The 14,121-nt window shown below is 42.0% G+C and overlaps 1 protein-coding gene across 3 annotated transcripts in view; it reads left to right on the plus strand.

Annotated features, from left to right (window-relative positions):
* ncanb (neurocan b) overlaps positions 1-14,121 on the plus strand; it is a 166,570-nt gene that overhangs the window by 145,513 nt on the left and 6,936 nt on the right. For all 3 annotated transcript variants that reach the window (XM_053847980.1, XM_053847973.1, XM_053847988.1), the window contains 4 exons: positions 6,090-6,248; positions 9,130-9,212; positions 9,801-9,945; positions 13,724-13,906. In XM_053847980.1, coding sequence (XP_053703955.1) covers positions 6,090-6,248; positions 9,130-9,212; positions 9,801-9,945; positions 13,724-13,906 — 570 coding nt within the window. The remainder of the gene's footprint in view (positions 1-6,089; positions 6,249-9,129; positions 9,213-9,800; positions 9,946-13,723; positions 13,907-14,121) is intronic.

A 14,121-nucleotide genomic window follows, 5' to 3' on the forward strand; every position in this document is an offset into this window, starting at 1 on the left:
ATATGTTGACCCCAGTCAGGGCTGTCAGCAGCTCCGTGAAGGACCGTGAAGTGCCTGCAGGAACAGGCAAGAGACAGTTGTGCTAGAGGGTGTCACCCCTGTGGAAGTTCAGACACTTCATCAACAACACTGCTAATAATAAAGGGACGAGTGGGCATGACACATCTGCACAGTAGCATCACAGCTGACATTGTAGCATTATACTTTTGTAAACAATAAAATGGCTGTGTTCACTGTGATCCAGGCTCTTGGGTGGCTATCAGGTTGCACATTCACTTTTGTCTTTGACGAAAATGAGTGTGTGCAGTGTCTTTATCGCGTTTCAGGGTGCATCCTCACAACAGCTGTAAAGTCGTTTTGGCGCTCACATGGAGAACCAAATACTATGATTTATGACAGTTCAATATATAGTATTTAGTTGGGTAAATGTGAGGAAAATAATAAACTGTTCCTCCTCTAATAAATACGTTGCTGATAAGGCAGTACAAAAGTATATGAATTCTATTAATCAATAAAAACATGATCATAATTCATTCTTTAAAAAAATGCCCAAACCTAAAGGCCAAACTGTACAATTTTGTATTTTGAGTACAAAACAAATGGTGAGTATTCAGTGTGCTCTGTCACTGTATCTGAGGCGATGTGATGAACAGAGAAGCCAACTTTAATGTGATGAATAAAAAATAATTCAACGGCATTAATTCACATTTACTGCATCAGCAACTGCAAATACTTTCTGGTCAAGTTGCGCAATATTTCTGTGGTGCATCATGGAGGAAAACTGAAAGAGGTGATCAGTATAGCATAACTGTTCTTTGGTCCAGCTTGTGAATCCTGCTTTTTCATGTTGATCCATTCCACTTTTTCCTGCTTTCAAAACATGATGCTACAAAATCAACCGGCCACAGTGTTTTAGTAGCCTTTCCGGTCGCTGATCACTTTCTGCCGAATGTGCAGTACTCAGGAGGCCATCAGCTTTTGGGATCAAAAGATAATAGAGCAGCTGTTGCACAGCTCTCTGCATCTGGAATGTTTGATCAGTTTTATGTCAAATTAAATTGGTGCCTTTACTTCTTCTTTCTTTGCCCACAAATGTAAGATGAATTCCAGATTTATGTCCGCTCTCGTCAGCAAGCTGGCTATTACAACCACTTTCCGAGACGTTTTATTGCACATGACCCAATTCTCTTTATCACCGTGGATGGGAGCCAGCCTGCATCCCTCAGTCGCGGGTGTTTGGGAAAGGTGTGTGCGTTTATTTATTCATGTGTGTGTGTTTTCCTCGCCCTCGCTGGTGTGTGACACCTTCCCTGACTCTTCTGTCCCTGTTGCAGCAGATAACAGCCAATCCTGCACCTTCATGAGCCAAACTGGACCAGTTTCTCATGTTTGTACAAGGCTGCCATGTGGGTAAACACTTTAGGCAGAAAGCGTCCAAGTTTCATCACACACTTTAGCAGTCAGCGGGAAAATGATGGCAGCAGTTAGTTATTTTGGTCCCTGTAGCACACAGATGAGAGCCATAAAGTGAAATTGAAAAATCTTCAGATGGATCAAACCCCGTTTGAGATTTTTGAGATGACTGGATGATTCCCGTAAATGTATCATCCCGCTCAGCCTCCATGGTCACACCCAACCTTCATCCGTGAGCCCCTTTGACTCATCGTCAGGTGCTGAAGTGAAAGCATCCTCCACCTCCTTTCTCCTACTGACTGTTTTATTTTTATTTAGGTTGCTGTTATTATATTTGGCTCCAAATCAGACATTTTACAGCCAAAATCAAAAGTATGCAGTGTAATTAAAGCAAAAGAAATCTGTGAAAGGTGGACCAGAATGGAGGAAGGGACTAGAGAATTCTCTATTCCAAAGCTCTTTTTGAGGTCTTTATATGTCCACCATGTGCAGTATAGTGGTGTGAAATGGGAAATACAAACTCTCACTGAATTAAAACACTGGTGGTGCAGCTGCCAGCTATGCCTGGGATTAACATTTTTAGATTTTGGCTATTAAATCTAAAAAAAAAAGAGATTAATTGATCCCAAAAAAATTGCAACACAGTCACTCATCACTCCTAATGCGTCAAAAAGTCACTGTTTTCAAGTGGACTTTTGTGTCCCTCTGTGACCCAGAAGTCAATTTGACTTTCAAATGAATCACGTTTTGGCTCCCGCAGCATATCCTGGCCATGATGTCTCTCCTTTTTTCCCACTGTTTTACTGTTGACTTTGTTTCTCGTGATAGTATTGGTCCCCATCATGAGCCTTCCTCCGGTCGCCTTGAACGTTTCTTGCTTCCATGGCTTGACTTGATTCCCTTGCCCCGTGTTATGGATTTAAACGGCTCCTTATTGGTTGTGCTCTGCTACTTTGTCCTTTTCTGATTTTCAACTCTCTCATGACCTTGTGAAACTGGAGCTAGGTATGACAGGATGTAGGTCATCTACCGACTCTTGTCACCAGATAGTTTAACTTGATGTTGTTTAGGAGCATCATTAGAGTCCACTTTGTCATTTGGTGTAACCTAAATCAGTCGAATGCTTGGATGAAGAGTGCATTTGCCACCATGTGAAAGAAAAAAAAATAGCATTAAAAGTATTTGTCTAGTGCCTCTTTCAAAAATTCTGCAGACTGAACACTCACAGGGAGACAGTGCTTCTAAGCACTACCTATTTTTGGCCCGCTGTCACAGTGACTCACTCACAAAGAAACACAAGTACATATTTGAAGTATGTCGAATATGGAACATTTTATCTTCAAGAGTCAACTTCATGAAACATATTAGAATTTATTATTGTATAATTAGAAACTATAGAGGCCTGACATTCACTAATGTAGCATGTTGTGATCGCCACTGATTCTTTTCAGTGTTCACTTCCAAGCAGATGTACAAATGGAACTAGAGGAAGTCAGCGTCAGACAGCCTTCCCATAGAAAACTACGTATCATCTGACTACAGTAAAGGCCTCGGTTATGATCCCACACTCTCAGGGTTGCATTGTCTGCCTCAAATCACTGAGGGAAAAGTAGCGTTCAGGGAGATAATAAACAATCCTAAATGGTTTTAGCTACTGCCCGACATCTCTCCAAATTTAAAATCATCATTATCACAACTCTTCTCAGGTTCTGAACGTATCCACTTGGATAACAGCATCCCTGCTCCCCTTTCTTTTCTCACCGTATTATCTTTGATCTGCGAGGACGGAAAGCCCTGCAGCTATTATTCCAATTACACTCAAACTTTTTGGAGATTGAATAACTTCATGTCTGACAAATAAGTGTGAATTACATTCTTCTCATGTGTGAAACGCTTTAAAGCATCTGTGTCTGATCGTACCGGTATTGTTTAATGAAGTCAAGGTGGTTTAAAAGACCACCATCAGCATGGGAGGCTTCTCACAAAGGGAATTGAGGCGCTTATTCAGATCCAGCTGGTGGACGCAGCAGTGGTGTTTCCCAGCCTCATGAAAATTTCAGCAAATTGAATTCCAAGGTGGCATGTGTTGAGGTCATCATAAGTCGCCGCTAGGCAAGTGAAGGAAGCTTCCCCAGTAATTTAATAATGCCACCAATTTACATTTATAACTTGAATTCCGTGTCCAGTCAGGTTGAGTGAGGAGGATCTATGTCTGTTATAGTTGGACGGCAGAAGAAAAGATGAGCTGCACAGCCTGAGCTGACAACACAAGCACGTTTTTCTTTTTGGTTTTTTAAATCAAATTGACGTAACTGGTATTAATGAATCCGAGGGTTTTGTATTTGGGGCGTAGTGCACTCTCGCTGTACTGGATCAGTAGGATGAAGCGTTTAGAAGTCTCTTTGTAATCAAACGTGCTGTTCTTTATTGACATGATCAAGTACTGAGTTGTGGACAAAGTCAGTTTTTGGGTGAAACGTCTATGGCCCTGCCGCCTGTAATAGACAGCACCACCATCCATGATTATTTGGAGTCAGTTCTGTTGTTGTGCTGTTAGGCAGGTAACACACACACCTTCCCCATCTAAACCCTTTATTCATTCTTAGTATTATTATTGTTGTTGTTGTTGTTATTATCATGTAGTGTCTGATACGAAAGCTAGTCATACCACTGTGCTATTATGCTTTGTGTGTTTGTCTGTTGTGTTACTGAACAATGTCAGTGCAACGCCTGACACGTTTATTGTCAGCATGACTTCTTTTGTAGTGAACCAAATGCAAGCACAATTAAATTTGTGTCTGACTGCCTGCTGTGCCTTTGCAGACGGACATTTGGCTCCTCTTCGCACTGGCCAGATTTGAGCGTGTTCTGCTGGACAGTCACACTGTCGAACACTGGATTTCAAAGGCTGACACATCAGAGAGCGATTCAGCTGGCCAAGCAACATAAATCCTCAAAACTTCTAACATAGCTCTCATTTTCTCGCGGAAGACTGATGTCCACCACAGCCTGTGATCTGAAAAATGATCAGAGTTCATATTTATGGCCTGACAGTTACATTTATTAGTAAACAGTAGACAGAGCAGACGAGTCAGGGAGGCTGGTGAGAATCTGTATCGGCGCAAATGTTATATTTATTCATTGATTTCTAAATTATTTTTCACTTTACTTGAACAGCTCAAGTTTTCTGGTTTGTTTTGGGGTTTTTTTCTTTTCTTTTTTGTTTTCTCAAAGCGCTGAGGCACCACCTGGGCCTCACCTTCATCACTCTGCGAGCTGTGTCGGCATGTTGTGCCACTGTAGCTGATCTGCTGTGTTATTTTTTTCAACAACTGTGCATGTAATGTGAGTCCTCTGATGTGCAGTTATAGAACGGCTCTGGAGCAGCATGCCAATCTCCTGCCGCCTGGCAGCAGGCAGAGTTTCTTCTCGCGACTTCATTGTTCCTTACTGTAGGTGTACAATAATTATCGCATTTGCACAATGATTCGTGCTCTGTTGGATCAAAAAATCCTCCAAAATGCCAAAAGTACAATCTTTTTTTTTTTGTCTCAACCCTCAAGGAATCTTTTCCCAAGTGACCTTTTCAGCCAATCATACTTTGCAAAGCAAAAGATGCCAGTGACATCAATGTATTTGTCTCACAACTGTGCACAACAGTAACAGTTGACAAAAACCGTGACTCACTAACTCTCAAGAATGATTTGAATATCTACTTCTAATAGGATTTGCAGCATTTTTTCACGTCTTTTGAGCACAAGGAGTGATGCCTGCATTGCATCCCAGCATGTGGACTTGCTCAACATGGTGCTCCAGTATTTTGTACTTAGAGGGTCCTCCGTCCGAGTCATAGATTAAATTCATTATATTTATTCAGGCACCGTTTCTCACTGTGGTGATAGTTGACGTTAGCTCACGGTTGTTTGACTGACAGACTGTCATCACAGAGCAGTCACAAACCTCCAACATTCAGACCGTAAAGACATCATCGGGACTTTGAAAAAGCTGATCTATATGATGCCATACGACCAATCTTGCCCTCATTGAATGGCAATGCATTATATTCAACATCATCACACTCTCCCACAGATGGATACACTGAATGTACTGAAATTCATTTCTGCCCTGAGTGCAGTATAAAAGTTTTACAGCATTTATATTACAGTTGAAATTTTCATAACGTGCTCCCAGTTCTCTCCTTTCATTTCTCTGGCCAAGTGGCATCACTCTGCATACTAAGCAGGGGCCCCATACGGCCCAATTTGCACTGGCCAATTTACTGATGTCGCTTCATATTTGTCTGAGAAAAAGCTAAGTTCCGTCCCTGATCCCAGCGCTGCGCGATGGGGATGAGGAAGTGAGACTATGTACACAGGTGTATACGAATAGATACGATTAGACTCTCTTATTAATGGTCCACTGGTGAGGTAAATTATGAATACAGAAATGAAAACAAAGTCCCACACGTCGTTCCAACAGATAAACCTGTGAGAACAGCTGCTGGATCCACATTTTAAAATCACCTTTGCGTTACTGGTTTAAAATTCAGGACAGTTTCAGACATTTTTGTGTCTATTAGCTTTACTTTTGATGTGTCTTCAAGTTATGTGGGACTCATTGTTTTCATCTTCAATGGGCATTTGTTGATGTATTTCTCCTCTCCCGTCCACCTTCAGACACGGAAGGCTGCGAACACATGTGGAGGAAGTTCCACGGTCACTGCTACAGGTACTTCAGCCGCAGACACACCTGGGAGGATGCTGAGAAGGACTGCAGAGAGCACAGCGGTCACCTGGCCAGCATCCACAGCATGGCCGAGCAGAACTTCATCAGAGGTGTGTGAACATGGAGGGGGGTGAAATAACAGGGGAGGACCTGGCAGCAGTAGAGCGCCTCTCTCAGCATTTCTTCTCATTACACGGCAGGAAATCCAAAATTATGCTGTTTGGCTCCAGGGAAGGTTCTTTCATTCTGTGAAAGTTGGAGCGCTTTCAATCAGGTCGATCGATACGTCCGATTTGAGTTCTGAACTTCCAGAGTTGATTGTTATTCACCAATAACATGATAATGAACCTGAATGATGAATCATTTTCTGCGAATAGAACTCATGAGAAATACAGACGTATCGTATCTTGACTAGAATGAGGGCCAGTCATAAGGCTGTAATGTATGCAAGACCAGTCAAAATTGCAAGTGTCATACAAACCGAATATAATACAACCAAAGTTTCTGCAGGAAACCCAGGCATGAGTTGCAGAACAAACAAACGGGACTGTTTTTTCTTAAGATGGCTTTGAAGCAGCGACCCTCATGCATCAATGTGTTACATAGATGGCATTGAACTCTGTAGGGAATCTGTTTATGAAGTACAAATGGCTTTAAGTAAAGCAAAAAATCCCATACAGTCACTTAGGTATAAAACTGAGCATGGACAGTAGAACTGTATCGAAGACTAACAAGTTCAACTCTAAATAAATAATAGATAGATAGATAGATAGATAGATAGATAGATAGATAGATAGATAGATAGATAGATAGATAGATAGACAGATAGATAGAAATTTCAAAATAAATAAAAATTGGAAAGAGCATTTGGTACTCATTTTTTTATCTTGTGAAAGAATTCTTCAAAACTTTCGCTCCTCCTGTACATAGACAACATACGTAATATCTGGTATAATTCAGCGTGTTGGTAGGGCTGATTCTGGGCTGATGACTTCAAACCAGAACCAGAACCATAACGTGTGTTGACCGTTGGATCTGCCCCAAAATCTGACTCCATGTTTTATGTGTCCTGAAAATTTCATCAAAATCAATCCCTTCATTTTTAAGCTATGTTTCTCACCAACAAAACGTCATCGAAAACATAACTTTCATCGAGGCAGCATCACAAGAATTGTGTGTAAAAATTAAATAAATAAAAGAATGTGTAATGAAATAGTAATGACAATGAAATTGCTATTTTCTATATGACCTGATTCCGCCTGTAGATTTCCTTAATGCCAATACTTCATCTTTCTTTTTTGCCCTTGTTGGTCAACAATGCAAGTTTGTAAAACTTGTTTCTCTCTGCTGAAGAAAACAAGAGGCTCACTCTCTTCACCCTGTCTTTCATGTGGCTTGTTACCCTTCCCAAAACAGTCACAGTATATGAAGTGTGCGCTTGGGAATTTTAATTTCCTGGGCCTGGATTAAACAAATCTGAAGGCAAAATCACATTTGACCGCTGATCATGTGCTTCCTCACCTCCGCATGCGCTAAGGAGCCCAACCCAGCTCTCCTTTTCAAACATCTACTTTGGCTCAGGGAGAAGAAAGAAACATGGCTTCACTTCACTTTTATGAGGGGCATCAATTCCACCGACGATTCATTGTGCACTTAAAAACTTGGCCAGAGAGATCAGCTGATGGTCTGCCAAGTGACGTTAACATGATAATACCCATATGCTCTTGGTGCCTCATCAACCATCAGCGACTCATTCTTAACTTCTCACCTCCTGCTGTAATAATACCAGTTTGTCATTAGCCAGCCTGTGTAATATCAAAGCCACCTTCTGCCTCGGCCACACGCCAGAACGGAACCATCCATCTTCCTCCTGTCTGTCCTCTACATGCCTGCAGTTACCAAAAAGTCTGTTAAACTGCCTCAAAAATGGACGTCTCTCCCCCTGCAATAAGACGATCGGCGCCATTAGGGTGATTAATGACCCTGATATTAATGTTCTTCAGATTCCTCAGGATAGAAATTCCATTACTTATGTGCATGAGCAAGTGTGCACGTCCGAGCAAACACACACACACTGGCTGACTTTCACACACCAAGTCGAGATTCAGTTGGAGCAAGCTGATACAGGTTAGCACCGACAGCAGTCGAGTCTTTTATCGGAAAAAAGTTGTTTATTCATGTCACTGTCCATATGAAAAAATGCCTGACAGTGTGGTCTCTAGTGGGCTGCAGGGACGACTGTAGAACATTTGGTGTATCACTGTGTGCCTCAGTTGACTTTTTGTCAGCATAAATCCATTTACAATAATATAGTAAAAGCTAATCTTTGAAAAACGTTCATAAACAAAGAGAGCCTCCCGGTCAGGACAAATCAGTAGACACTATCACATGGATGAAAACAAACTGGAACAAAACAGTTATGGCAAAGTTATGGCTCTGGCAGGCTCTGCAATGAAGGCAGTTGATTCTTCTATCCACAGATGAGGAATGTTTTGCTTCGGTATTGCAACGTGATTTCTAATGAATGCTTGTTCAAAGCTGGTTTCATAACCAGGGAAAAACAGCAGCTGCAACTTCTTGGCACCAAAGGGAGGCAGACGAAGAGGCATCTCCTCGGGACGCCACCTGGCCTCCTTCCTTGTGTGCTATTGCAGCCATGCACAGTTGGGAGGAGACCACACAGCAGATAATCTCTTGTCAGGGCTGGAACCCTCTCAAGATCCCAGATTTAGAGCCTCAGAGAAGTAGTGAGCAGTATAAAGCCTGTCATGATCGAAAACCCAAAGAGTGTCCTAATCACTTAACCAAGTAGATACTCCAGTTATCCAGTCTATTGTTTGTCATCTGTATATTGAATGCATATGACATTTATTTCCAAGTCCTGTTTCGTATTACAAACTCTTTTTTCACTGTTTCAAATGAAAGCCTCTGACTGTGATTCATATTTTCATGTTGAATCTTTCCCAATGTCACCTGTCTGGTTCTGCGCAGGTCTGGGTCACGACAACACCTGGATCGGGTTGAACGATCGCACAGTGGAGGATGACTTCCAGTGGACGGACAAAATGGATCTAGTGAGTTGAGGCTATCATTGTGTTGTTGTTTTTTTTAGACGTCAATCACATTAGCATTTACATTGAGATTTTTTTTTAAAGGTTGATGACAGAAGAAGCTCCTTTTTTGTCCTCTTTTTTGAGGTTCTTCTCTTTAATTTTATTGTCTTTTATTATTTTCATTTGGTGCGATTTAATGTCAGACCTGGAGAATCTTTCACACAATTTCTTAATGCCAATGAGTAGCAACCTAACGTCTCAGTCTATATCTGAAGGAGCCACCCTCAAGAGAGGATTCATTTCAGTCATGGTCATTACCAAAAGTTAGAATACTGGAAAGGAGCTCATCTCCAACTTAGCAGGTCTTACTGAGCAGACAGATTTGGACTTGGATGAGTTGCTCTTCATCATAGCTCCATTGTTTTCAACTGTGTACAATGCCAACCGAAGTGCTCGACCTGACCATTAGAACCCTACCATGAACTCAGAGACGAGATCCTGAGGTCACCAAACCTGTTCAGTGTGTCATCTGGTGCGTTTGTTGCTCAGTTTAAAGAGTGGAAGTATTTGGTCAGAACTCGCTGACTCCTCAATGTCCGGATTTCGCAGCAATATGAGAACTGGCGGGAAAACCAGCCGGACAACTTCTTTGCTGGAGGGGAGGACTGCGTAGTTATGATCGCTCACGAGAACGGAAAGTGGAACGACGTGCCGTGTAACTACAATCTGCCCTACGTCTGCAAGAAAGGAACAGGTGAGGACGCCTATCAATGTTGACGTTTCAAATGGAACTGAACTGTCTGTGACAGCATGGGTGGGTGCGTGTGAGCCAGTGGGTGAGGTGACTTCAGGCTTTAGATTTTTGACATTGGTGTTGCGTGTGAGAGAAAGGGTGAATTGACGTAGATCCTCCATGCTGTGCCAACGTTCCTCTGCCCTTTACATTCAAGTGGGAAGTCAGATAGAAATGAACCACGCTCAGCTGGAAATCCCCAAGGTCCTCGAAGATCATCAGGTGCACGACTTTATGCAAAGGAGCTCCCAAGCGTTCTCATCATCACCTCCTCCTCAAATTGTTTCCGAACATCACGGCGCTGCCGTCCCGTACATTACTCACCAGGGATTAGAACTCTTTAATCAGCTCACATTCAATCTCATTACGGCTTCTTTTCTCATCTCTTTTCCGCTCAACTTCAAAAAGTTCCTCATGCATGTTATTGCATACTCTCCCCTCCCACCAAACATTGTGGAGACACCTCAGAAATGGCTCTCTATTTGATGCGCTGGGAATCAAGGTGAGGCAACTTAATGGCGGGCCATAACATGGCTGCTTGCCTTCGGGGGCTCTCTCTTTAAAAAGGTGTTTATCTGAAGTCCTTGCACATAGATCAGTGATAAGAGGACAGGCGTAGGATGGTGCCGCAGCGTTTTGAAAAATTCTTGGTATTTCGGCAGCATCCTCAAAACATTGCCTAGAGCGAAGGATAAATACATTTATCTCAGCTTGAGATCAGGCTGCCGGCCAGACTGAGAGTCATCATGTCTTTGCTCTCCCAGTTTTCTCCAGCAATGTGAAGACTCCCCATGAATCCTGAAGAAGTGTTTTAATTTGACGGAAACATTCACGCGTTCATTTTCTCCCCCGTAATGTGGAATGCAGCGTGTTGTCATAACATCCAGAGGACAGACAGCGTGGGTGTGGAGTGCAAAACAAAGAAGCTGCATGAGCAGTTTTTTGCCACACCACATTCTGAATGAATGTATTGCGTTCACAGAACACGATACTGTCCAACTCAGATGTGTGAGCTCATGCAGCTAGCGTTCAGTCTGAATCAGACTCTTCAGACATGTACTGTACCATAAAGTTGAGTGCAAATAGCCAGAAGCGTGGAAGAAGAGACTCTTTTGCCGCACTACTTCCTCCATCCATTTGTAAACAAACCGTCATCCGTTTCCTAGCAACATGTTCTAGCAAAGACTGTTTTGTGTGCTAGTGTCTGTATTTCGTTTAATGCATTAGGTTTGCCTTTTGTCAATATTATTGTTCATGCACCGATGGATTGGTTTTAACGTTGATGTTGGCAGCTCTGCAGCTACGCACGCTGCTTCAGTCGGAGAGATTCTGTTTGCTGATGGACGAGTCATGTTTGCTCAGAATGACTTTACTTACTTTAAGTCAGCTCTGTCATGTAGGGATGATCGGCTTGCACGTGCATATGGACGGCCACCTGATCAATGATCTCCATATACCTCCCTCTGATCTGAAACGGGTCCTTGTATCCGGAAAGGTATTTACATGCAGAATTTTCATTTAGAATTACAGTGATCTGTGAAAACGCAGGAAATTATATTTTGAAATGTTGACAATGGGGCAACATTTACTCACAAGAACGATTAAATGATGTTGTTCTGGATTTCCATGTGCATTTAGGAAGGTTTTGAAGAAGTCCACTTTGCAGATTACAGAGTCGCCATGCTCAAACGCGAACCTCCTCTCGACACTTAGGGAAAATAAACTAAAATAACCTATAAAGCACAGCTCGAATTGTGTTACTCAATTAAATGTGTCAAAATATGTTGTTAATTTTGCTCATTCAATATTGTTTGGGGCTACGAGATGAGATTATTTTTCCAAGTTGAACATTGATATTTAATTTTTTTTGGTCTGGTTAAATTAGCACCATTGGTGATGCTTTCGTATTTACTCAGTATAATTGTATGTCATGTTTTTTAGCTAATGTTAAATAAAAATGAAAGTATTCTTCCTGGCTTTTGACTCATAGAAGTGTATGTAAAGCAAAACTTCCTGTTGTGTTGTCGGTCTGTATCGATTCTAATGCAGGTTCAGGCGCCACATCCGGCCCAGAATCTCATCAGTTTTTAAGGATATTCATCAGAACTGCATGTTAAAACTGGAATAAAAACACAATCTTCAGCCTCCTTCGACGGACTCCTGAGTCATCCACGAAACGTATTTGGCAGCAGAGTCTCCCAGGTTTCCAAGTCCTGCCCCCTAATTAGAAATGTCTTAATAACTTCTGCAAGATAAACACAAAAATAATAAAAGATGTTAATTATACCCTGAACAGTAATGAAGCGTCTAAGCACAAAAGTAATTAAATAAAGGACGAGCACAATTTCCTTTGTTAACCCTTTAACTTCCAAGTGAGGCGCTGAAGAACAGTGGCTGTGCAGCTGAAGGACTCAACCACTGGGTCAGACAGGCAGTTTTGACAGCACAGTTTACGGCGGTGGCAAGTGTCTGTGTGATTGCTTTTTGCAGGGATGTCAGTTCCAGACGGGTGTGTTTACATCTCAGCCAGTGTGTTTCTTCTGACCTGTGTCTTAGACGCTGTGACAGCAGCCACACAGTCCTGACCTAGATCGACTGACAAACCCCTTTTTTGAACAGTGTTTTCAGACTCCCTCCCACTGTGAGAAAGGATGAATCTCGGTTTAAGGACCTTTGTTGTAAAGTGGTTGATGCAGATGAGAGAATTAAAAAAGGAAATGTCATTCAATCAGAGCCCGTTTTGTAACATAAATGATCGCATGTCAAACTGAAGACCAAATTTGACCCATCAAGATCCCCGCCAAGCCTCATAGTTCCACCCTGCTATGATTTTCAACCAATATACGAGACATATTAAAATGAGCTCATTTGCTCAGCTGGTGGCAGCAGAGTTCCTGAGCAAGGATGAAAGTTAGCGGAGCCCTCTTCACTGAGAGAGAGACAAATCTTTGAAAAGGTTTGGGGATCCAGATTGCCAATCTCAACACCTGCAAAATGCAGTAATCTGCTCCTTGTCCCATTATTAATGTTTCCTGAAATTCGTCATCTGTTCATCAGTTTTTGTTGGGTTGGGACGGACAGACAAACGTGTAAATAATGTTTTGTGTTAGAGTTTGACTCTGCTGAGGCACTGGTTTCCACATTAATTCATGAAAATGAGCTTGAACATATTTGTTCTAAAAATATTATTGCATTATTATTGTGTGCGTGTGTGTGTGGGTGGGTGTGAATATATTGTACCTCACCTTTTTGTAAGTTACGTTGCAGTGTTATGTTTCGTTTTGGTTTGGTTTGTTTGTTTGAGAATTATTATTTCAGTACATTCAGAATAGGTGGCTAAATATATTTGGTCATTTTGTATGTAGTTGAGTAAAGACATTTAAGAGCTTTGGTAATAACTTTGGCTTTATAACTCTGATAATTGTCCATTGGTGAGGTATTAACTGATAGCAAAAATAGTAAATGCATGCATAATCACTGAAGATTTAAAAGTGTGTTTTCATATAGTCTGGAATCAATGAAAGTGGATGATAAAGTGAGACATGTATTATGATATTAACATACTTACAGGTGCAAATATGGAAGAAAATATGGGTTTAAAATTCAACAAAGAGTTTGATGAATCTTGTAGTCTCTGGAAGAAAACTTTCTGTCCTAGCGCTCGGGTGAGGCACATCATGGAACACCATAGCGTCAGAGCAGGCTACTTAAAGCTGTGTCTCACTCTTCTCCCCCACAGTTCTCTGTGGAGCCCCGCCTTCGGTTGACAACGCCTTCCCGATTGGTCGCAAACGCTCCCACTATGACATCCACTCCGTTGTGCGCTATCAGTGCGCCGAGGGTTTCCTGCAGCGCCACGTCCCCACCGCCAAGTGTCGCGCCAACGGCAAGTGGGACCGGCCCAAAATCATCTGCATAAAATGTGAGTATCCATGGACACGACAGCTGACGGCAAGTAGTTCAACCTGTTCTTCTCATCACTTCTCCTGGCTTCTAGTCTAAACCAGCATCTCTCATGCAGTACGCAGCTTACTAATAATAATAATAACTGCTGAAGCAGCAGGCTAATTGCTGGTGCAGGATCTGGGTGAGAAATGAGTCTATTTTTTTTAGACGCAGACTTTCTCTTTTAATTAC

The sequence above is a fragment of the Synchiropus splendidus genome, chromosome 1 (assembly GCF_027744825.2).
Source record: "Synchiropus splendidus isolate RoL2022-P1 chromosome 1, RoL_Sspl_1.0, whole genome shotgun sequence".
NCBI classification, from domain to species: domain Eukaryota; kingdom Metazoa; phylum Chordata; class Actinopteri; order Syngnathiformes; family Callionymidae; genus Synchiropus; species Synchiropus splendidus.